The sequence below is a fragment of the Pelecanus crispus genome, chromosome 7 (assembly GCF_030463565.1).
Source record: "Pelecanus crispus isolate bPelCri1 chromosome 7, bPelCri1.pri, whole genome shotgun sequence".
NCBI lineage: Eukaryota > Metazoa > Chordata > Aves > Pelecaniformes > Pelecanidae > Pelecanus > Pelecanus crispus.
Window position 1 is genome coordinate 24,343,937 of NC_134649.1, and position 24,284 is coordinate 24,368,220.

Here is a 24,284-nt window from a genome sequence, read left to right on the forward strand (position 1 = left end):
TCACTGTAGAAATCTTTGTTATTCCTGCCTGGCTTCCAGGGGTATATGGTGGGATTTCCCCTAACCCTATGGGACATCTGAGCCTAGGACACCCGTGTCTAAGCACCTGGATGCCCATTCAGAGGTCTAAACTTGACATCCAAAGCCTGGTGTATATTCAAAGGAGGTTTGCACCAGAAAGTTGTCTCATCCTCAGACTGGTAGCTATCATATGTGCCCAAGCTCCAATCCCCTGTAGATTAAACTATTCCTTTAAACTGATATCTTCCAGAGGTCAGACTAATGCACATGGAGAATTTGCAGAAAATAAGGATATGACTGGTATAGCTGATTGGTTGGGTGGGATTTATCTCCATGTCTTATCAAGACAGCTCACATCTCAGTTTCTGAAACACACTTCAGAGGAGCAACTGAGATGCCTGAATACAGCTGTACAGAGACAAGAGGTGCTGCAGATGTGATGCAGGATGTAGGGGGGACTCCTGACCTTCATGTTAGAGGTGAGGTGTAGGCTGTCAATCATCTAAAAGGGTGAGAGGTCCAGCTGGAAGGAGCTCCAGATCATTCTGGCAGCTGCTTTTGTCATCCTGATGCTTCTCCTGCTCATTTTGGTGTTCTTACAGCCTCAACCTTTCCTCTGCCCTCAAAATCAGGTTTGCCAAAAGCAGGTTCAAAGCCTTCTCCACTTCCTCCTCACACTTTATTGTTGGAAAGTTCTTATTTGGGACAGCTATGTTCATCCCTATACATCTCTAGCCATCCACTGCTACATCACTTCAAAAGAATGTCACTGGCAGGTTGTCATCAGGGTGAAACCTGTAGTTTTAACCCTTCAAGGCAATCTGGGGCAATACCTGTGTGGTGACACACCTGTAAGCAAAAGGATGGACCTTGCCACTACAAACCCTAGAGACAATTTCAGACAGAAGGGAACTAGCAGCTGCTCACTGATTTATAGGAAGAGAGGAGGACACCAGCGAGTCCTTCAAGATAAGGATAAGCCATGTTATGTTTTCAGTTTGCAACAGAGCAGAGCATAGACCTAGAAAGAGTGCTCTTTGCTTGAGAGCCAGCGTGGATAGAGGAGGAAAGTGCGACACGGTAGTAATCATGTATAAAACCAAATACTCCAACGTAGAAGGGTTGGAAGTCTTTACTGGACAGGAAACAGCTGAGACAAAAGAAGGAAAAATCCATCTCTTTTGGTTACTTGCCCACACCCGAGGGACCCACACCACCCAGCAGCCCCCTTGGTGCTTCCTGCCAGGAGAAAGAGACCCTCTCCCTGGGGCACCACCCAGTGAATTAATTCAGCTGAGGGGGGTCCAGCAGCTCAGGGACACCATCTGGTTTATCTGCATTGGGATCTTCTCCCTTAACCCAAAGCTGATGAAAGTCCAGGGTGTCTCACCTGGCTCTGCTTTACCTATTGCCCTGCCTGGCTCCTCCTGGCACTGTCCCAAAAGAGCCACCAGCCCTGTGGGGTGGTGGTGACCCATCACCATGAGCGAGCAGCTGGACCAAAGGGAGTCACCGTCTTAGGGATATGGGACTCATCCTGGGATGTCTTGCGGGGTATCACTCATACTGGGATGCAGGGAAAAGCATTTTGGGCCTGCACAAGATTTATTATGGCCTGTTTAAGGGAGGAATCAAAGGTGGAGAGAGGGAAGGATCAAGGTGGTTTACAGCAGTGCCACCTCTCTTGGGCTCATCCCAAAACCCTTCAAGCTGAAGAGGCAGTTGTGCCAGTCAGGGCATGGAGTGGTTGGCAGCTGTTCCAGCTTGAGGTGTTGAAGGGACTGTAGCCATCTTGGTCAGGGCATTGAGGGGGACCATGGCCAGCTCTGCTCAGGTACTCAAAGGAGGGTGGCTGTCATGGTAGGAGTGTTGAAGGGACCACACCCATCTTGGCTGGGGCACGGAGGGTCTATGGCCATCTTGGTTGGGACATCAAAGGCACTATGGCGTCTGGGTTAGGGCACAAGGGGTTGATGGCCATCTCAGTTGGGATGTTGGGTCTCAGTTGTGTCCCTTCAGTGGGGGGAACCATGGCTGGCCATCTTGGTTGGGGCATTGACGGGACTGTGACCATCTCAGTTGCGCTGTTGAGGGGACCTTGGCTGTTTGCATCATTGAGAGGACCACGGCCATCTCAGCTGGGCTGTTGAGGGGAACATGGCCATCTTGGCTGGGGCATTGAGGGGACAATGGCCATCTCAGTTGGAGTGTTGAGGGGACCAAGGCTGGTTGGGGAGGCATCGAGGGGACCACGGCCACCCCGGCCGGGCGCTGAGGGCCGCAGGGTGCCAGCCCGTGGGGGACACCGGCCCCTGCCGCCCTCCCCACGCAGAGGCCCCCGCCCTCCTCAGGCCCCTCAGGCCTGGGCTCGCCCACTGCCCCCGGGTGGGGGCACGCTCCCCCTCCGCCGGGCAATGGTACATCCCGGCAGGTTTCCCCACGCACTGCCGCCAGGCCCGTGGCCGTTTCCATGAGAACGGAGCGACGCCTGCCCTCGGAGGAAAACGGTGGCGCTCATTGGTTCGCCCTGGAGGGCGAGGGCGTGGCGGGCGGAGGCAGAGCCCAATGCGAAGGCCGCCCGCCCCTCTGGCCCTGCCCCGTCAGGTTAAGGTGGCGGCAGTGGTTTCCGGCGTGGTTGTCGGAGGCGGAAGTAGCAGCAGCGCGGACATGGCGTCGGGCGGCACCGGCGGCTCCCGCTCACCCTCCCCCGCTGAGCGCCTCCCCCCGCCCTTCCACGAGCCTTACGGCGGTGACAGCGACGCGCCGGGGGCGGCCGACAGCGACACGGAGGGCGAGGACATCTTCACCGGCACCGTGAGTGCAGGCCGCGGTGGCGGGCGGGGGAGCTGGCGAGCGCCTCGGGGGCAGGCCCGGGGCAGCTGTGAGGGAGGAGCTGTGGGGCTGGGCCCGGCAGTGCCTGCAGGTGGGCCCTTCTCTGAGGGGCAGCCCAGTGCCTGCAGGCAGCGGCGTGGCATCCTCTGGGTTTGGTTAAAAAAGGGGGAAACCCCCAGAGGTCTCCAAAATAAAAGGGGAGGGGGAGTGATGGCCCAGGGTGCTTGTCCCTGCAGGGAGTCCGGCGTCTACTCCCTTCCTGAGAGCATCTCAAGTGCCTTGGGTGGCTGTGGAGGGGTGTGCCTGGGGGTCAGGGAGTGGGCCCCGGGGGAGCAGGCAGCTCCCTTGACTGTGGGACTGTGAAACGGCTCATGCCGGGCTGGTCTCTGTTTCCCTGGGGTTATAACTTGTCAATTGTTGCAGAACAGGTGTGTCTCAAAGGAGCCTGTCAGTGTGAAGATGGCCCTGCATGGCTTGGGCATGGTGCTGGGGGCAGCTGCCTGCTGCTCGATAGTCCCCCCAGATCAGTATCAGAATAACTGCCTTGCTGGTTTGAAACCTGTTGGTAGTGGCTGTTGCTCAGCATCTTTGCTGCACAGCTTGTGAGACTTCATGGGGAAAAGCCCTGTCTTCCCCCAGCATCAGCTCTTGTCCCCTCAACATCCAGAGGGTGCTTTGTGTAGCTGGTGTGGTGCTTGCTGCCTTCAATTTGGTACTGGGGGGATGAACCTCTCCATGCAGTGGGGGGTGAGGTGACAGGAGGCATCCAATGTACCCCACTCACAGTGAGGAGGGTCACAACACCTTGGTGACCTCCTTTGCCTTGTACCAGCACAATTGGCTGCAGGAGGGTCTAGGAAGGTTTGGTGGTACTTGTTCAGCAAACCAGGTCACTGTGGTGCTGCATGAATTCCCCGCTGAAGGTGGAGGTGTGAATGGTGAAGGGTTTCAGTGCCTTCTCTTGTTTTGAGTAGTCTTCTGTGCATGAATCCCTGATTGTTGAAGGTGTTAACTCACGCCAGCTTTGGCCAGCTGTGCCAGCATTTGCTACGGACAGTGACCAGCAGACAGGAGGGGAGTTAAAACACTGGCTGGTGCTTTCCCAGGCCAAATCCCTCCCCAGCCAGCTGCTGGCCTCAGGTTCTTCGGTTTGGTATCTGCACTGAATGAGGATCTCTGCTAGAGGGGCTGCAGAATCTGGCTCCTCCAGCAGGCTGGTTGCTTGAATGCTGCAGGTACTAGGGTTGATTTCCTAAGCTCTGTGAGTTGAGGCTGGTCACATTGTCCCATGTGAGGGCTGGCACTGTGGCCTCTTCCTGCACTGAGTGAGGATCTCTGCTAGAGGGGCTGCAGAAGCCGGCTCCTCCAGCAGGCTGGTTGCTTGAACGCTGCAAGTACTAGGGTTGATTTCCTAAGCTCTGTAAGTTGAAGCTGGCCATGTCCCATGTGAGGGCTGGCACTGTGGCCTCTGCCTGCCTCGTCCAGGCTTTTTCCAGCCCGCCTGCTCCTGCCAGCAGGGCAGGAGGAGTTGGTGTCTCTGGCAGAAAGCTCTCCAGAAACCTTCTTCTGACTGCAGTTTCCCAGCCCTGATGTTTTCCATGGGCTGGGCAGAGGGAGGCCTTGAGCAGGAGACCATGGCTGTGAATATGTGGACCTGTTTGCTGCTGGGAACAGAGCTGGCCTGGCTAACCTTCTCCTGCAACCAGCACAAAGCTGGAGCTGTCTCTGCCCTGCTTCTGATGAAGCTCCTGACCTGGTGCTGCCCTGGTGTCCTTGAGCTGTGCTCACTCAGCAGCAGGCTGTCCTCTGCTGGTGGCTTAGCAGCAGGGAACAAGGCAGAGTTGGGGAGATGTGGGTGGATTCAGCCCTGTGTGAGCCTGTGAGGATGAAAGTCTCATATTGGTCTGGGCATAACGGAGCAGCAGAGTTGTGTGTTTTGAAAATAACATGGGAAAGCGCAACCCTGGCCTTGCAAGAAGAAGGTGCTGGTACCTCTGACTGGCACCAAGGCACAGTGATGGTCTTGAACTTCTCAGGTCCTCTCTTCATTGAAGAGCAGGAAGATGCAGTATGTGGCTTGTTGCTTTGTGGTAGAGGCAGCCTACCAAAATGGACAAGTGCCAACTGCCGTGGGATTTCATGCAAATAAAGCATCCCTTCACTGAAACTGGAGTCTGTTAAGCTAAAGCAGCTTATCAGGTGCTTAGTGGTGTTGTTGAAGGAACTGTCATAACTAATACTTGGCTCTTCTGTGTGAGCTGGTGGCTTTGCTTGTCTGTCTGCCCTTGAGTGTTAGCAAAACACTTTCTGTGAAGCAGGGGAGTTGGGCTGGCAGGGCAGATTCACCCGGCTGCCAGCGTTCAGGTGGCTTGACAGCACTTAGCCATCATACAGTAGTTAGCAAAGAAGCATTTGGGTCAGACACAAATATAACCAGAGCTGGACCTCATCAGTCTGATGAAAGTTGGATTGCTGTGTGATCACAGTCCTCTCTATGGACAACCTCAAGTGCTGGCTTTTCTGACCTAAGGTCCACTTCCCTGTGGCAGGCATCAGGCTTGTACTGGGGGACCTAGAGAGCTTCTGCCTGCATGCCTGATGGTCAGGGTGTGCTAAGTCAGGCCTCTGAGATGGTGGGTGTTGTGTCATGGGCTGATCTAAAAGAGGCTGTGGCTCTTCTGTAGTAGCAGATGGAGAAGTAGGAACAGGGTGTGGTACTTTCACAGTGTTAGAAACTAAATTTAAGGCAAACTGAGAACCTGGTCATGGTAGAAAAGTAGATAGTCTCCCAGCTGTCAAATGCAGAAAAAGACTCATTGTGGAAACTTCAGAACCCACCTTACCTTGCCCATGTAGAGTGGGGTTTTCTTTACCAGCTTGAAGGGCTCCTGCAGAAGATCTGAATGAGACCTGCTACAAATGTCCCTGACATAGGTTGCTGTGGTGTTAGCAGCCCTCTTGTTGGCTTGGCTGCTGGCTGGAGGAGGTCACTGTGGTGGTAGCACTCTTGTTGGCTTGGCCACCTGCTGGAGGTCTGTCTGGAGGACCCTCTGGGGGGTCTGGGTGTTATGTTTGGCATGGGTGACGCTGCTCCCCACTCTCTATCACTAGCAAATGTAATTCCTGCCTGTAACTGTTCTGATCCAAGCTGGGAGCGGTCCTAGCTTTCTCCTCCAGGAAACAGCCCTAAAGTGCAGGGGGACTCACCATCAAATGATGCTGATGTTTTATGTACCCAAAGACTTGGGCCCACCTCAAACAGGAGCTGTGTTAGCACCACTTTACTCTTTCAGGAGCAGTGGGAACTGATGATGTTTCCTTGCTGAAGAAAGTGCCAAGGAGCCTGTCAGTTCAGAATTGCTGCTAATAGTGCTCCATTTACTGGCCATCAAAGACTTGTTCTGATCTCTGCTAAGATGTTAAAGAATAGCACTTGCTGTCCAATTCTTGCTTGGAATAACTTGTACTTGCTTGTCTGCCTGCAAAATGAGGGGTGATTTGTGAGACCAGTGTCTGTAGTGCTTGCCTGCAGCAGGAATGCAGAAATAGCTCTGCCTTCTGGTGTGGTGGACTGATTGGCGTACAAGCTCTTGGGTCAGCTTTCACCTTGTCCCCAAGCCTGCTCCGAGGAGCTGGGACGGTTCCCCATGGCAAAGCCACGTGCCCAAGGGGCTGTTTGCTGTGGCAGGATTAGCTGTGTTCTAAGACCTGGCCCTGGGGCTGGCTTGTCCTGGCCGAGCTGTACGTGGGGAGCATGAGCTTTGGGTCACAAAGCGTGGTGTGCAAGACTTTGCAAGCATTGCTTTGCAAAACACAGAGAGCTGTGCCTGGCTTTAGTCCAGCTGTGGCAGCCTTGTCTCTGCTGCAAGGGGTGTTGTGGGAGGGGGTGGTGTGGCTCCATGAAGCTGGCTCCCCGCAATGCCAGGGCAGCGAAGTCCATGAGCTCCTCTGGCACCCCTTGGAAATAGAAGTGAGCTGCTGCATTAAAGCACAGCCCCGCTGCCTTCACGTGGGCCCTAACCAGTGCTCTGGGGAAGGCCATCTTGGCTTGTGGTGGTGGTTTTACTGCTAGCACAAGTTAAGCTGCTGACAAGGCTCCCCATGGTCCCCAGTGTCTTGCCTTTGGGTAAGCAAGTTGCTGCAGGTATCTGCTGCCAGCAGTGACATCTTGGCTTTCCCAAGGGATCTCCTGTCAGCAGTGTGCTCAGCTCAACACAGTTAAGAGCAGGAGGCTCCCTAGTGCTGTCCGCCTGCCTTGATGTGGTGTTAGTGCTGGTGAGCAAGTCACTACCTGGAAATGGTGTGGCTGGGTGTGTTTTGGGTGTTATGAACAGGAGCACTTGTGTGTACTTGACTGCTTACTGCTCCTGACACCTGTAGCTGAAGGACTGAGGCTGTGACGCTTGGCCTGTGGGCTGGCACAACCCAGTGACCTGCTAGCTGCTCCTGTTCTGCTAAAAATCAGGGTCAAAGCTGGCTCTGAAGTTCTGTGACGCTTGGTGTCCTTAATGGCTCAGATACCTCTGTATAGCCTTGCTGGGCAGAGATCATAACACTCAAGGGTAGGTGGAAAGTAAGCAGTCTGTGATGTCCTCTGGCCACTGTACTCACATGAGATTCATAGTAGTGACCCTGTGTGGCTAGGAAGGTGATCTGTTTGGTCCTGCAGCCTCAATTCCTCACTATAAATAACCTCTTGTTTATGTGTTTTTAATTCTCTTACAGAGTAAACCCATGGCACCAAAAAGGGAATCTCTTCTCCCTGTGAGCAGCACCTCCAAAGAGAATGGGGTTCATGTAGAGCAAGATGATCAGGACTTATTTGCAGGTGAGTATGTATCTACTGGGTGTTTGCTGGGAGTTCTGAACTGTAAGCCTGGAGTGATTTGCTTTTAAGTGTGACATGCAGGTCATGGATATTTCTGGATTATCGCAGGTCCTTATCTCAAACTCATGTTCCAGTCTGCTCTGGAAGTACTAAAGTCTGGTGGTGTTTTTAGGAAGGTGGGAGTAGCCTCCTCCAGGTCTCTAGCATAATCATGCAGCAGGATTAACTGTTTGGAAGCTGAAGAGGGTTAAAATGGGGTTTGCTTTAGTTTTGTTGACTTAAACTGTAAGGTGGTCAGTGTCCTCCTGGAGTTAGAAGGCTTTTGTTCTTTACCTTTTCCCTCCGTGCAGGTGGAGGAAGAATCTTTAGTCAAGACATGGACATGTTCCCAAGGAACAAGAAACATAACACCCCTCAGCAGGGGAAAATGAGGAGGGTCAGACCTTCCCCAGCCCTGGCATGGTGGGACACCTCTGGCAGAGGCATCTGAGAGTCAGTTTTGGAGACATCTGCTAACAGATGAAAGTTTTGAGTTCCTCTGTGTGGAAAAGTGTAGTGGAAAGGAGCCTACCTTCCAGGCTGGCCTACATACTGTGTAAAAATCCAGCTCGGCTTTAGCTGTTCCAGTGTGCAGCTCCTCTAGCACATAGCAAGGAGGTGATGTCTGGCTCCTTCTAGAATAAGAAGTTCACTGGCACTGGATTAACTTAATGTTCTCCAGCAGGATTGATGAAATACTCTTAACTGTAGTGAAGATGTGTTAAGTTGTGCTCTTCCCAGTGCTTGCAGGTATCCTCCCTATGGATTTCTTTTTTTGCTAATTAAGACTATAGTTACTCCCTAGAACTCGTGAACCTCTCCGAGAATACTGAAATTACCTTTCCAGAAACCCAAAGTAGAAAGGCTGACCCTTTCAAACTTCTCTTTACAGATGCCACTGTAGAGTTGTCTCTAGACAGCATGCAAAACACCCAGAAGAAGGAACTGGCCAAAGCTTCCAATCCTGCCCCCTCATTAGAAGTAGCTGCAAGCTCTTCTAGAAACCCTCCAAAGAACTATGAGGAGGTGAGACTTGCTCTGAGCTTTCCAACTTGCCCTGCTGGTTTCAGACTGTAATTGGCAGGAACCTGTTTACTTAGTTGTAAACATGCATCTTAAATGATGCAATTAATATAATTGCAATACTGGATGCCCTGGCTTGTATCTCAGGCCATCAGTCTGGGACTGATGCTGCTGAACTAGGGTTCAGGTCAGCCTGACAGCATTCTTGCTTGTGTGGTGGTGCAGACTGCTTCCAAAGCTGAAATAGCAAGTGGCTGATCTGGTCCTGAGGGTCTGAGCTCTGACTCAGAGCTCTAGCACACTGTATTGCTGCAGATGGGGCAAGTGGAATAGCTGCTCTTGTCCATGTTGTTAAAAAAAACAGTTTCCTGGGTGGCATGAGAGCACAGGGTCCTTGAGTGGAACTTGTAGTCTGGTTGCTGAGCCCAGTTAATCAGGTGGTACTTGGCTTTAATCTGGGGTTTCTCCTGTAGAGAGACTGAAACTATTTTGGAGACAAGGAAAGTGCTTCTTTTCTGCCCCAAGCACCCCTAAGCTCATGAGGATGGTCCAACCCAAAAGCATTCTATGATTCTATGACTCTGCAGTGCCATCAGGAGTAGTGTCTCAGGTTGGCTTCAGACTGGCTTAAGTGAAGGAGCAATGCAGAACTAGGCCAAGATGCTGAGCTGATCAGTGAACTGATAAGCTGTCACCTTCAGGTTCATAGACCAAAGGCTGTTTGAGGCCACTCTCAGCTCTGCTTTGCCCAGTCCTTTAATACCATTCCACTAACGAGGCACTGCAATGCTCTCTAAGCAAGCCTGAAGCCTCTGTGTCTGTCAGAGGCAGTACTGCTGGTATAGCCACCCACTGGCCTGTAGCAAAGCAGGGTATGATGGAAAGACCCATTCAGACTGGGTCTGCCAATTGCTATCCTGGCTCTCCATCCCCATGTGTCTACACAGTAAACTTACCTTCTGCACAGGTTCAGTATCTTGTGCTGTTTCAGATGAGAACCAAAATCATGATGTAAAAGAGCCCAAAGGGAACTATCTTGTGCAGAGCTGAGGCTGGATTCTGCAGAGTTTCACTGTGGGGCTGAGCAGTTTGTACATTGGTCTGTGCCAATAGCAGTGTTGTAAAGACAAATCCAGTTTGGGATCCTTGGAACATGTAGCCTGGACACAAGTGAGAAGCTTGAGGGCTTTATAGAATGGCTGTGGCCAGACTGAAGTGCCAAAGATGCATTGGCAGTGTGACAAGCTCCCTGTGATGTATGGGACTTTGTGGTTTGGGTGGATTGAAACCTAGATTTCTAGTTTTAACTTACTGTCCTCATGTGCTTACTCCAAACAGCTGGAAGAAGAGGAACAGGAGGACAAATTTGAGCTGACTGTGGGAGTGAGTGATCCAGAGAAAGTTGGTGAGTTAATACCCTGTCCTGCTGCATGGTGAAGCACAGTTAGACAAGCTAGGCTTGGCAGTAGGACCAAATGCAGCTATCACCTCCATGTGCCACAGCTCCAGCTTTCAAGCTGTCTCTGCAAGCACAAACTTGATCCCAGAGTAACTTCTCCAAGACTTCTTCCAACATCTAGAAGAAATGAAACTACACAAAGCAAAATGCCTAGGCTGCAAATGAGTGAGGGAGAAAGCAGGTTCTGGAAAGCCAGGGACCTCAAAGGCAGGGAACCAGGAGTGGGTTTTTTGGGAGGGTGAAATGTGATGCTTGCAGTAGCAGAGCTTGGTGTCTGGAACTGTGGTGACCAACTTGACTTGACCTCCAGGTCCTGTGTGCAGGTGGCAGCAGGGAGGCAAAACTACCTTAACCTAAGTGTATTATTCCATGCTCTGGCATGTTCCCTAGCAGCTATGCTTGCCAGGAGAGCAGCTCTGGCTTCAAACTGAGAAGAAAGAGGGTTTCTCTCTGTTGGAAGTGGGGATCAGAGGAATTTGGCCAGCTATGTGGCAGTCCCTGGGGTGCAGAGAACCCCAAGTAACTTCTGATCCCAGCTGGTAAAGCAGCCTCACACATGGCAGCTTGTTCTCACTCCATGGCTCATGATTTCTGGAGCTGAGAGGTGCACTGACTTGTAAATCAGAGGTATATTAGGGGTGGTGTCAGAATTCTGGAGATGCCCTTCAGTTGAACTACCAGGTAAACCCTCCCTCTACCAAACAACGGGATTTCTGTGTTAGCTGGAGAAAACTGCCTGTGATGTTTCAGGATCCAACCACATGCAGCCAGGGGCTGTCTGACTTGCATCCTCTGAATAGACTGCTTCATGTGCTATATAGCTGCCAAATTGTTGCGTGCTGAGCAGATGTGTGGAGTCAGCCCAAATGCTGTCGGGGTAACAAGTGCCTGATTGTCGGTGTGGGCTGCCTTAGGAAGTAAAAGGAGGGCTAAGCAGTCAGGTCAGGGAAATGCTTAGTGGGCAGGGGTCCAGGGTCCTGCGGTGAGATGCTGCCTGTGGTTCTGTGCAAAGATTTGGGGCTCCATCAGATCAAAGATTGGAATTGCTGAAGCAGGCAAAGGACAGAAGACTGCAGGAGCTTTGTGCTTTGCATTCTGGTGATAGTGGAAAGTGCTGATCTTGTGATACTAATGCCTTGTTTCTGCTTTCCATAGGGGATGGCATGAATGCGTATGTAGCCTACAAAGTGTCAACAGAGGTATGTCTAACTTGTCATTCCTGACATAGGGTGTCGTTATTTTTCCACACTTGAAGACAGCTGGACTGTCCTTTCTTAGCCAAGCCAGCGGTGACCTAAATAGACAGGAGATCTGAATGGTTTGTTACATGGATTCAGGAGTTATAATCCACTCTTACAGATCAAAGGATGAGCCTAGCTGAGAAATAGGTTTTGAACTTGTTTGAAAGGAGGCTGTCTTTTTTCTTTTTTTTTTTTTTCTTTCAAACTAGTTACCTCTTTGCAGTCCTGTCTGATACCAGTGCTCAGCATTGGAGTGAGCAGCAGGAATGACATCTGTTAGGGAGAGCCCTAGAGACTGGGGCTGTTGCTAATGATTCTGTGCTGATGGTACCATCAGATTAAGCTGACCTGAACTCTGCTCTTGCTGAAGAGCTGCTGCTATAGCTAGTTTCATGTCAGGACCTGCTCTTCTGGGCTAGTCACAAGAAATCGAGCCTTCTGCAGCTGCTGCCCTGCTTGGAGCTTTGGGGTGCTGCTCTGAGCTCTGCAAAAAGTTGTTCCTAGCTGTCTGTACAGCAGCTGCTGGACTACAGGCATCCTGTGGTCTGAAGCTGATGGTGTGTGAAGGGGACTAGAGGACTTGTTAGCCTCCACTCCTGCTCTGAAAACACAGTCAAAAGCCACTGATGGCCCCTGTAGTCTTAAGGTGATAGTCTGACCTGACAGCAGTCCCTGTTCCTGTGAGGAGCAGGGATGATGGGATTAGGCAATGGGCAGGGCTTACCAAGCAGCCTGTGGCCACAGTAACAGCTGCTCTGTTATTTAGTGGCATTAATACTGCTGCTTGGTCCAAGGAGAACTGTTAGTAGGTAAGTTGCTCAAAACCTAGACCAAAGCTTGCTCTATTCATTCCTCATATCTTGCAGAGCTCAAGCTGTCCTACTTCATCCCCAGAAGTGATGGCAGATAGAGCTAGCAAGGCTGTGTGTGCAGGGGCAAGCTTCCCTGGGTGAGTCTGATCTGAATTTCATCTCTTCCCCCAGACGAGCATGCCAATGTTCAGGAGCAAGCAGTTTTCAGTGAAAAGGAGGTTCAGTGACTTTCTGGGTCTCTATGAGAAGTTGTCGGAGAAACATGCCCAAAATGGGTTCATCGTTCCTCCACCGCCTGAGAAGAGTCTCATAGGTGAGTGGTGGAGGTGCAGAGCACTAGAGCTCATCCTTCTGATGGCAAGCTCTGTGCCCAAAGGACAGGCCGGCCTGCAGTCTCAAAGCTGAGAGGGAAGCTGCAAAGCAGCCATGGGAAGCAGGTGTGGAAAATAATCTGGGTTCTGTGGCACAGAGAAAATTCTGCTGGTTCCATACTAGGAGCTCTGGGCTTAAAGCCTTGTTCAAGTTTGTAGATGTCTCTGTGTCTCTTTGATGTAGAGTAAACCTCATCATCTGTGCTGTGACTGAATTGCTGTTCACTTGAGTCCAGACCTGCAACCCTTCCAGTCTTGCCTGGCATTGCTTTGCCTCTTTTCTGGATGTTGATTTCTGCTAGACATAAGAAGATTTTCAATTTTCAAGTAGCTCTTGCTGATGCAAGGTCTAATTCCTGTTGTAAAATGCCTCTCCTCTACTGTCACCCTGATAGTCTGTACTTTGTAACAAACCACGCTACCTTATATGTTGAGTTTGAAGCAGCTCATTAATAGTGTCTTCCTTCTGTGCTAGGAATGACCAAAGTGAAAGTTGGGAAGGAAGACTCCTCCTCTGCAGAGTTCCTAGAAAAAAGACGGGCTGCTCTTGAGAGGTACAGACCCCAACAGCTATCCCCTCATGTCTGAACCAAGCAAGGGACCTCTGAAAGGTCAGACTGGCTGCACTCTCCTCCCTACATGAGAAAAGCTGTCTGCTTCTAGGTTTGCAGTGAACCTGGAGACTGCTGAAAAGTTGCAACTGCAGAAAGTTGCTTTGACTCCATAAAACAATCTCCTGCTTCAAAAGCCCCTGCTGGTGTTCGGTCCAAATATGGCCAAATTCCACTGACACAGCAGGGAGAAAACTGAGCTGTCTCAGGAGACCAAAAATATGGATTAAGTAATGGTACAAACAGTGCAGATCAGGTGAGAAACAACTCTGTCTTAACTTTTGCACCCTAACTACACAGCCACAGGTTGCCTTTGCTCTGCCACCTGTGTTGGCTGTTGTAGTTAGCACTGGGATGTTGATCCCCACTCCAGCTCCAGCCTCTGACAGATCTGTTAAAAGTGTCATTGTTCAAGATATAAGACTGGATCTTGATCACTTGGTGTATCAAGTAACTTTCTTGCTATAGCAAGTATTAATCGAAGGTCCGGTCTTGCAGTCTGGTCTTAGTAGAGTTCACAGGAAAGTAGGACTCTTGGATGGATGAGAACAGCTTGTTGGGCCTGACTTCCAGCTACTGAACTGCCATTTCAGAGTAAACAACAAGCATGTTGCAGATCACTGTGATGACTCAGAGCCAGGTTTGCCATGACCAAAGTAACTTGGTGCATTCCTCTCCACAGGTACTTACGCAGAGTGGTCAGCCATCCAACAATGCTGCAGGACCCAGATGTCAGGGAGTTCTTGGAAAAGGAGGAGGTCAGTAGTGCGGAATAATGTAGCTACAAGAACCTTGGAAGTACAGAAGAAAACACTACACAAGCAGTTAACAAGCCATGATGCTTCAAAGCTCAGTGAAAAGCAGCAGAACCCTGTAAAAGCATTTAACCAGTGATGACAAGAACAGACTCTCTTCTGTGTGTCAGTGCTTGTCTAAGCACTGTACACTCATCATGAGCTCTAGCCTAGCTTGCTTACATCATGGTGGGGCACACACCGAGAACATGGTTAGTCTTTGTTGTCTGAAATCCATGACAAGAGTGTAGCCTGCAGTTGGGAGGTGAGGGTGGGTCCTGGGCTGGCTTGCCCTGATGCTCAGATGTTAAGGGAAAGCATGACCGTGTCGTCCCTGCTCCCCCGAGGAGAGCATGACCGTGTCGTCCCTGCTCCCCCGAGGAGAGCATTACTGTGTCCTACTACACACCTGATGTGGAGAAGTCAGAGTCTTAAAGAGGCTGAGCCCTGGGGCCCTAGCCTGAGTGATTCCAGCACTAATGCTGTGCTGGAGGGCTCTGATGTAGGAGCAGACATCATGGAAACAGCTCACTTTGCTGATGAGCAGATGCAGCTTTGTCTGGAAAATAGTTGTGGCTGGCATAGAGCATTTCCCAGCATCAAAGCACCACTCTAGTGTCCCCCAGCAGTGCTAACTGCTGCTGGCTTTCAGAGAGAGGCTTCAAAGCATGTCTGTGTGCCTGTGTCACCTGTGTCAGCTTGGGCAGCTCTCAGTTCCGGGATTCAAGTAGCATGGCTGGTTCTTACAGATCTGTGTTGCCTTGGCCATGCAGAACAGGCAGACCCCAGATACAGTGTAAGGTTTAGGAACTCCTCATTTGTTTGAAAACTATTGTAGTCCCACTATTTGAAGTGCTGTACAGGCTATGCCACTGCTTGGGCGGTGTCTGGCTGATCCTTTGCAGTAGCTGTGAGCCAGAAACCCTGCTGTCAAGGTATCCACATGGGACAATGATGCTACTGTGGTGGCTGCTTGCCAAGCTGCTTTTACGTCCTGGTGAAGCAAACTTTTCTATTTCTTTGTAGCTACCAAGAGCAGTAGGAACCCAGACCCTGAGTGGAGCAGGAATATTGAAGATGTTCAACAAAGCTACAGATGCTGTCAGTAAAATGACCATCAAGATGAATGAATCGGACATAGTAAGTATTTGGACACCTCTGGGCTGTCGTCATCCTTGCTCTGGAGCTGTGTGCTCTCCCCAGCTTAAGCTTTGGGTGCAAGATGCAAGGAAAGCTCAGCAGCCCTGCAGTGATGCTGTCTGTGGGAATCAGCTCTGGGTTTACCCATTTCAGTGGTTCGAGGAGAAGCTGCAGGAGGTGGAGTGCGAGGACCAGCGGCTACGGAAGTTGCACGCTGTTGTTGAAACGCTAGTGAACCACAGGAAAGGTAACAAGCTTGGTCCCGCTTGCTCTGTAGCTTGGCTCGTAGCAGTTAAGCCTTGTGTGGTGCCTGACTGGAGGTCACCAGTGTGCAGGTGTCCTAGGGCACACTTCTGAGAAGATATGACAGTGCTTCCTTACTATAAAGGATTCTTGTTCTCTTTATCATGGGAGACAGAAGTAAAACAGTAATCCCACCTCTTCTGTACAGCCCTACAAGCTTAGGATGATGGTGTTGAAGTGAACCAGTGTCCTGCAGGGTGGAGGCTGCTGTAGCAAACCTGAGCAGAGCCGATCTAACTCTGAGCTGTCCTCTGGCAGGGAGCAGGGATGGTTGTTTTTTTTTTTTTTTTTCCTCCCTCTGCATGTTTTGGCTGACTTCTGCAAAGCTGTGCCTGTCTTCCCACTCTGCTGCTGCTTCCTGGCTGCAGTTGCCTAGTCCTCCTCCTACTGTGCTGCAGAAGCTGCCAGCTCTGAGATAGATGGTGCTGGATCTTCTAGCTGACATCTCCTGGGGCTACAGAAAAGCAGCTCCTTGGGCTGAATTCTAGGCTGGGGCTTTACTTGCAGAGCACCTGGTGTAGCAAGGCCCATCAGCTGACTCTCTTATTCTGTTCACTAGAGCTAGCGTTGAATACAGCCCAGTTTGCAAAGAGTCTGGCCATGCTGGGGAGCTCAGAGGACAACACAGCCCTGTCCAGGGCACTGTCCCAGCTGGCTGAGGTGGAAGAGAAGATTGAACAGCTGCACCAGGAACAGGCTAACAATGACTTCTTCCTCCTGGCTGAACTCCTGGGAGACTACATCCGTCTTCTTTCAGTTGTAAGGGTAAGCATTCCTTTGGGGCAAGCTCTAGGCTGTGCTGCTGGTCCTAGCACTGATCTTAGGCTTAGGTGTGCCAGGAGGCAGCTGGTCTTCTAAATTCAAGCACAGGGCATGGTGTGCCTCTGACCTCTCTGGGCAGAGGGCGAACTTGCTGCTTGTCCAGTTGTGCATGTGTTGGGGTGGTTAGATCAGAAAAGTAGGGTAAGTGAGGCCTGGCTGTGCTGCTGTTGTCCAGGCGGTATGTGGAGCAAGTTCATGGCTTGTAGGTGGCCTCAACCCTTCCAGAGGCGGAGGCTGTGTCTACTGTGGAGTCTGTGAGCAGGTAACCTGTGATCTGCGTGTTGCACCCTACCAAGTGCCTACTGGGGAAGAGTAGTACTTGAGCCTTGAAGTCCATGCAGCCTGCCTGGTGCACTGGCCTTGCTGGAGGCTGAAAGAAACCATGTCCCAGGTGAGCTGCAAGTCTGGCAGGCTGACTCATTCCTGCCCCAAACTTGTCCTGTCTCTGAGCAGTTGTTTCTGGAAGCTACAGAGGCCAGAACACATCCTAGTGAGTAGGCCCAAGCCTCCTTGGTCTGCCAGTCTGTATTGGGAGGTGTGGTGGGTGCTCCAGAGCAGGACCAAGATCTCCAATAGTGCTGGAGGTAATAAGTCTTATCTGGGATGTTCTGGTAAGGAGCCCTAGCGTTGCCTCAGACTTTAGCTGTCTCCTGGCTGCTCTGTCCTTCTGACCAGGCTATCAGACACTGCTTTCTGCTTTTCTAGCTCTTCCCTGTGATCTGGCTGGATGCGTTCAGAAGTCTAATGGGTCTTCCTTGCTTGGGCTGGTGATTTGCAGGCCTGCTAAAATCATCTGGCCTCCTGGCAGATGTCTGCAAGCTACTGCTGGAGCATGCTGTGTGGTCAGCAGGAGCGGGGAGCACTTAGCTCTGCAGGAGCTCATGATGGACATCCAGTGTGGGACAGGCAAGGGTAGCTCCTCATACTGGCCACTCTCGATGGCAGGACTGAAACAGGCAGGCAGCAGAGCTTGGGGATGGGCTAGATGTCATGCTTGGGATGCTGCCAGTTCAATAGGTGGCCTCAGGCCTGCCCAGACTTGTGCTGAACCACAGGTGTAGCTGGGGCTTTTCCAATGACTCTCTCCTGCCAAACCCTAGAGCAGGTGGGCAAATCCTGTGCTGCCAGCCCTGTACAGAGGAAGGTCTCAAAAGCTGCTCCTGAAGCATGAGTTGGTTGATGTTGTACCTGGGCTCCTTTGCTAGTAGAGCAAGTCCATGTTCTGGCTCAGCTTTAGTTACACTGAGATGGGGTCAGGACCTGACTGATGAAGCAGCTCTGCTGTTAGTTGATGTCCCCCTTGCCAAAGGTGTGGTTGTCACTGTCAACAGAGCTCCTTGCAGCTGCCTGCTGCTACTAGTGTGGTAGCAGAGGCAGAGCAGAGCTCAGTCTCTGCTCCTTCCTTTCAGGGAGCCTTTGACCAGCGCATGAAGACCTGGCAGCGGTGGCAGGATGCCCAGACCATGCTACAGAAGAAGAGGGAGATGGAGGCCAGGCTGCTCTGGGCCAACAAACCTGACAAGCTGCAGCAGGCCAAAGAGGAGATCTCAGAGGTAGGGGGTGAGGAGTTGCCAGGGTCTCTGCTCAGCTCCTTCCCTCTGTGCTCTGCTGCTGAGCAGTAAGAAGGGGACCTTTTGAGCTGAAGGGACAGGTATCCATTGCCAAGCTTGCATCAAGGGATTAGCCATCCTTGAGCAAGCCCCGCAGGAAGCCACAGAAGCTGCAGGAGGGGCTGCTTGTTGTCCCGCCTCCCATGGCTTCCTTGCTGAGCTTGCAGCAAGCAGGGGATGCAGCTTGCCATGGTGGTGAGGACCAGAAATGCTGGGCTTTGCTCCAGCAGTGCCTCTCACACAAACAGTTGTGGCTGCGAAACCCCTTGGAGAGAGGAGCGAGAGCTTCTTCGCCTCCCCTCCCCTGGAAACAGCGTGCTTCCTCTCTCTGCAGTGGGAGTCTCGTGTGACACAGTACGAAAGGGACTTTGAACGGATTTCTGCCATCATCCGCAAGGAAGTGATACGGTTTGAGGTATGTTTGGCCCAGCCCTCAGTGTGCAACCATCCAGATGGTTGGCCTTGATGTGCCTTGGCTGGGAACACCAGCCTGGGCTAGGCTAGCCAAGGGTCACCTTGGCTCCTGACCCTGCTCCCAGTACAGCGGTTGGCAATATTTGTAAATCCAGACATGTGTGAGTTGGGGAATTGCTACTACAGGTAGAGCTGATGTCTTTTGGCTAAGAGGGGGCTTCTATGCAGAGAAGTGTGTCCATTAAAATGAGGATGGGTGGGCAAAGATCTGAGCCATCAGGCTGTAGCCAGAGGTGAGCTTCATCCTCAGCATCTCATGCTGTCATGCTTGTTGTTTCATGTGGGCAGCTGAGTTCATCCAACGGAGCCCCAGGAGGAACAGGAAAATCCTGGTGTTTTGTCCTTCCTCCCTGCTAAAAGCCAGAGGGTTTTGGTGGTTTGTTCAGCCTTGTACTCACTCCTGCACCCATCTCTTGCAGAAAGAGAAATCCAAGGACTTCAGAAACCATGTCACTAAATACCTTGAGACATTATTAAACTCTCAGCAACAGGTGAGTAGCCCCAGCCCCTGCCATGGTTTTACCTCTCAAAACTCAGCAGTGTGAGTTCACACACTACTCAAGCAGGAACCCCCTCTGTGGGTGCATCCTCCTCCCCACATGTGGGGAGGGATGAACCCCCATGGGCTGGAGCAGGACAAAATATAAGCATTGCATCCCCCTTAATGCGTTTTGGGGGAGGGGAGGGGGGGCTGTCCTTCTCAACTTGCTCTGGGCTTGAACCCTGCTGGCAAAGCACCTGTGGCCTCCTGAGCTCTCTCCCTCTCTCCTTCTCCACAGCTGGTGAAGTACTGGGAAGCATTCCTACCTGAAGCCAAGGCCATTTCTTAATTGGACTGAGCAAATGAGTGTACCTGAACTTTGCCTTTTTTTTTTTTTTAAATACACTATACCTCTTCTTTTACATGTGAGCAAACCCTAGTTAAACACTCTGGAACTGGTAGAGGTTTAACCCCCAGACAAGCAGCTTGCAAGCCAGTAACTCTTCTAACTGTATATTTTTCATTTAACAACATATATTTTCTTACTCAAGAGAAACTAGTTTCTTGCTTTAAGACCAGACCTGCAGCAGGGGGTTAAAGATATATGTAAAATGTATATTTTTCAGGCTGGGTTTTGGGACTCTAATGACTATCTTACTCCTGCAGTGCCATTAAAATTCTGTAATAAAACTTCTATCAGGGCAAACATGCTCTGTCTGTTTGTAGGGTGGGGAGGGGTAATGGCTGCAGCCTGCAGATTCGGAGGGAGGCAGTGGAGCCTCCTGCCTTGTTGTGACTGGGACAGGGGTGACCTTGGGCACTGCCCCAGCCACCTGTCCTGACTCCTGATTAAGCTTTGGCTTTGTGCCTTGCTCTGAGCACGAGACTGGGGTGGCTGTTTTTAGGATCTGAGCTCAGCAGGACTGTGTAGGGGCCCTACTTGGTGTGGTTTGTGGGGGGACCTGGCCCCCCAAGAAGCCAGTGTGGAGCCTTTGAGGACTGTGCTGCTCCTTTGCCCCATGGCCAAGGAGCAGCTCTTGCTCCTTCAAACCCTCCCAGGACCCCAGTTGCAGATTTCATCAAAACCGATACCCCTTCTTCTGCCTTAAAAAAAGGAAAAGGCAGCTTGTGCTGACTTCCCACTTTCCTTTCCCCTTGTCCCTGTTGAGCAGGATCCCTGCAGTACAACCAGGCTCAAAAAAATTCCCCCAAGCCTGTTGTATTTGGAGCCTGAGGCTGCAGCTCCCTCTCTTGGGGTGCTCTTGGGCTGGCTTTGGGGTCCCCTGTGTCACTCCCGTGGCCGCCCAGAGGCCGCGGCTGCCCCGGAGCCCTTCCCTGGAGCCTTACGGCGGCGCAGAGCGCGGCGGCCGCCCCGGCTCCCCCCGGCGGCCTCGGGCAGCGGCTGCGGCGGGCCATGATCGCCGTCTCCATCCCGGCGGCGGAGCCCCAGGCGGCGGCGCGCAGCCCCGACAAGGCGCACACGGTGAGGGGCGCTCCGGGGCTGTGGAGGGGGGTCTCTGGAGTTGGCGGGGGCGGAGATTTAGCTGTCCCCAGGGGGTCCCCACCTGCCTAGGGAGGGTGGATGGGGGTTGGCTACCTCTGCCCCGGGGGTTGGAGCTCCCCAGGGGGTCCCCACATGCTCCGGGAGCGGAGGTCCCTGCCTGGCCACAGGGGTCCCTGCCGGTGGTGGGGACAGACCCTCTGCCTTTGAAAGGGGGGGGGGGGGGTGTCCCTGGTCCGGGAGTCCCCTCTGGCACCTGTGGGTAGGGGGTCCCTGTCTGTCCTGGGGTGTCCCCACTTGCCCTGGGGATTGGAGGGCTCTGCCTGCCCTGGGTCACTGCCAGGGGATCCTCTGCCCTTGACAGAGGGGGGCTGGTCCCTGTCCTGGGGTCCCCTCTGGCTCTGGGGGCGGAGGGTCCTGTCTGTCCCCTGGCTCCTCCCTGCCCCAGGGTGTCCCCATCTCCTCTGGGGGATGAAAGTCTCTGCTTGCCCTCGGGAGGGGGTGGTGGTGGTCCCACTTTTCCCAAGGGGTTGGAGGTCCCTGCCTGTCCCCAGGGGTCTGTGCCTGCCCTGAGGTGCCCTGACCTGCACCAGGGGTTGGGGGCTCTGCCTGTCCCCCGTGTCCCAGAGGTCCTGCATGCTCCAAGGGGTCCAATTGCCCCAAGGGAGGGGAGAAGGTCTTTGTCTGCCCCAGGGGCTGGAGGTCCCAAGGTGCACCCCAGGAGGTCCCCACATGCCCTGGGAACAGAGGTCCCTGACTGACCCCCAAGGGATGCTTGCCGGGGGGAACACTCTACCCTTGAAAGGGGGGGGCTGTCCCTGGCCTGGAGGATCCCCATTAGCCCTGGGAGTTGGGGGGATCCCCATCAGTCCCTGGGGTCCTGTCTCCCCCCACCCTGAGCACCACTGTCTGCTGCAGGGGTGCGTGTCCCCACCTACCCCAGAGGTTCCTCTATGCCCAGGGGGTGGATGTCCCCAAGTGTCCCCAGCAGGTCCCCACTGCTCTAGAGTGGGGGGGCAGGGAGGAGGGTTGTCTTCATCCACCTGGGGGGTTGGAGGCCCTCAAGTGCCTGCTGGGATCCCCACATGTCCCAAAAGGTCCCTGCTTGGGTGGGGGACAACCTCTATCCTTGAAAGTGTGTGGTGGGGGTCCTCTGGCCCCAGGGAGTGGAGGTTCCTACTTATCCCTTGGGTTGGAGATCCCCAAGAGCCTCCCAGGAGATCACCACGTACCCCAGGGGTGTGTGTGTGTGGTGGGGGGTGTCCCTGCCTGGGGGTCACCTCTGGGCTCTGTGGGGTGTAGGTCCCCGACTGCCCTGGGCCCCTGCTGGGGGCACACCCACCGCCCTTGAAAGAGGGAGGGATCCCCACATGCCTCCAGGGGTTGGAGGTCCCTGACTGCCCTCACGGGGTCCCACATTCCTGTGGGGGGGTTAGAGATTCCCAAGTGCCCTCCAAGGGGTAGAGGTCCCTGCCTGTTTGGGGGGGGGGGTGTCCATGACTACCCCCAGGGGGTCCCCACCTGCCTGAGGGGGGTGGGGGTTGTCTCCACCTGCACCAGAGGATTGGAGGTGCCGAAGTGCCTCCAGGGGATCCCCACATGCCCCAGGAATGGAGGTCCCTGCCTGCCCCCAGGGGATCCCTGCCGGGGTGGGACCCTCTACTTTTGAAAGGGGCAGGAGGGGGTGTCCCTGGCCAAGGGGTCCCCTCTGTTTCCAGAAGGTAGGGTGTCCTTGTTGTCCCCAGGGTGCCCCAGGGATTGGAGGGCTCCACAACCCTGAAGTCCCATCTGTCCCAGGGGTCCTGCCTCCTCCCAAGGACTCCCACCTGCCCTGGGGGGAGACAGGGCAGATGGGACTGTCTGCCCTGGGGAGTGGAGGTGCCTAACTGTCGCCATGGGTCCCTGCTGGGGGACCATGACAACACCCTTGAAGGTGTGGGTGGGGGGCATCCATGGACTAGGGGGTCCTCTCCGGGGGTGGGGGGTGTATCATAGAATGCTTTGGGTTGGAAGGGACCTTTAGAGGTCATCCCTGCAGTGAGCAAGGACAGCTTTTAACTATATCAGGGGGTCCCTGCCCCAACGTGTCCCCATTTGCTCTGTGTGATGATGGTCCCTGCCTGCCCCAGGGATGGTTGGTCCCAATTCTCCCAGGGGGTTGGAGGTCCCTGCCTCTCCCCAGGGATCCCTGCCTGCCCTGGAGTGCCCCCCTCCCCAGCGGGTGGGTGGGTGGGGATATGGAGAGGTTGGAGGTCCATGACTGTCTCCAGGGGGCCCTCACCTGCCTTGGGGAAGGGTTGGTTGTCTCCCTCTGCTCCAGAGGTTGGAGGTCCCCATGTGCCCCTCTCCAGTGTCCCCGCACACCCCAGGGGTTGAAGGTCCCTGCCTGCCCCAGGGGTCCTGCCTGCCCTGGGGTTGGGATGTCCACATCTATCCCAGAGGCTGGAGGTCTCTGCCTGCCTCCCCCTCTGCAGGGGTGGGGGAGTGGAGGACCTGTCCACCCTAGAGGCTGCAGGGCCTGGACAGTGGGAAGTGGAGATCCCTGACTACTCCCACCGACTGGTCCCCACAGAGTTCAGGTCCCTGCCTGTCCTGGGGACCCACCTTCAGCAGGGGTTGGAGGTCCCTGACTGTCCCCAGCGGGTCCTCACCTTGGGGGGGGTGGAGGGGAGGAGGTCCCTGCCTGCCCTGGGAGGATGCTGAGGATGGAGGCCACATGGCTGACCTGTGGTGCAGGTGTTCAGGGTGGAGGTGCTGTGCAATGGCCGGCGGCACACCGTGGCGAAGCGCTACAGCGAGTTCCAGGAGCTACACAAGCGGGTGAGACCCCCCAGGCACCATGGAAGGGACATGGGTGGGTCCATGGTGGCCCTGCACCTGCGCAGGACAAACCAGCTCCCCAGAGCAGGGAGGACCAGCCTCATGGTCCACGCTGCCATGATGTGCCTCATGGTCTACCCTAGATCAAGAAGACCTGCAAGGTCCCTGACTTCCCCCCCCGCCATGTCCCCAACTGGATGCCCAAAGTGCTGGAGCAGCGCCGACAGGGCCTGGAGCTTTATATCCAGGTAAGGTGCTGGCTTGGTGGGGGCCTTTGGGTTTGGTGTGTGGTGGGGTTTTTTTTTTTTTGGGGGGGGAGGGAGAGGAGGAGCTGCTGATCCCCCCGCCCTGGGTGCATGGCAGGGTGTCCTGTACCACAATGAGGAGCTACCCCAGGACGTGCTGGACTTCCTGAAGGTGCGGCATTGCCAGCAAGACCCCAAGGCCAGCAGTCCCCTGTGAGTAGACGAGCAGTGGACAGTACTGTCCAGCTCTGCTGGCACCCAGTTTATCCTGCACGGTGCTGGCATCTCTCCCCTCACCTATGTTAAGCACCCCAAGACGCAGGTTTGGGATGCTGGGGACAGGCATTGGGCTGGCACACGGCTGGGCCACTTGGGGTAAAAGTGGGAGCCCTTGCTGGGCACTGATGTCCCTTCTCCCATGGCAGCGCTGGCTGCCTGACCTCCCAGCGCCCTGTCATTGGCTTCTGCACTGACCCCTACGTGCGGCCACCAGGCACCGGTAAGAAGCGGGACCACGTGTGGCAGGTTCCCCAAAGCCTCCAAGGGAAAAGGTTCTTTTGGGACCCCAAAACTTTTTTCTTCTAATGGGGCCTGGGAGGGAAATGAGGCTGCTCCAGTTCACCCCTTTCCTTGCAGACCTGCTCCCTGACGCTGTCCTCAACGGGGTGCTGCAGGGCCTGTACCTCCCCCTAAGCTGCATCCCCAGCCAGGCACTGTCCCAAGCCCCTGGCTTGCCAGGCTCCTGAGCACCCACCCAGGGCTGCAGTGGTGAGTGGCCAGGCAGCAGAAAGGATCACTGCAGTAAAAATTAACTCCTCCCCACTGGGATGGGGCAGGAAACCTGGGTGGGAGAAGCC

At 53.8% G+C, this 24,284-nt stretch overlaps 2 protein-coding genes across 5 annotated transcripts; both read left to right on the forward strand.

Moving 5' to 3' along the window:
• The first annotated feature begins 2,688 nt into the window (after nucleotides 1-2,688).
• Nucleotides 2,689-19,558, forward strand: SNX1 (sorting nexin 1). Of its 4 annotated transcripts, none has more exons than XM_075713682.1 (16): nucleotides 2,689-2,835; nucleotides 2,982-2,992; nucleotides 7,581-7,681; nucleotides 8,613-8,746; nucleotides 10,082-10,148; nucleotides 11,358-11,401; nucleotides 12,427-12,568; nucleotides 13,102-13,180; nucleotides 13,920-13,995; nucleotides 15,058-15,171; nucleotides 15,325-15,418; nucleotides 16,034-16,239; nucleotides 17,706-17,849; nucleotides 18,241-18,321; nucleotides 18,800-18,871; nucleotides 19,160-19,558. In XM_075713682.1, exons 1-16 carry the CDS (start codon nucleotides 2,689-2,691, stop codon nucleotides 19,208-19,210), a joined length of 1,563 nt encoding a protein of 520 aa, XP_075569797.1. In that variant the 3' UTR covers nucleotides 19,211-19,558. The 4 variants fall into 4 exon arrangements, with proteins under 4 accessions (XP_075569797.1, XP_075569798.1, XP_075569799.1 ...); XM_075713683.1 differs by lacking the exon at nucleotides 2,982-2,992 and adding an exon at nucleotides 5,788-5,796 and having other exon boundaries at nucleotides 7,579-7,681; XM_075713684.1 differs by lacking the exon at nucleotides 2,982-2,992 and adding an exon at nucleotides 6,985-6,987 and having other exon boundaries at nucleotides 7,579-7,681.
• A 717-nt stretch (nucleotides 19,559-20,275) lies between these two features.
• Nucleotides 20,276-24,173, forward strand: SNX22 (sorting nexin 22). The gene is made up of 6 exons (XM_075714216.1): nucleotides 20,276-20,344; nucleotides 23,099-23,182; nucleotides 23,326-23,430; nucleotides 23,546-23,640; nucleotides 23,853-23,926; nucleotides 24,064-24,173. Exons 1-6 carry the CDS (start codon nucleotides 20,276-20,278, stop codon nucleotides 24,171-24,173), a joined length of 537 nt encoding a protein of 178 aa, XP_075570331.1.
• Nucleotides 24,174-24,284: the final 111 nt, after the last annotated feature.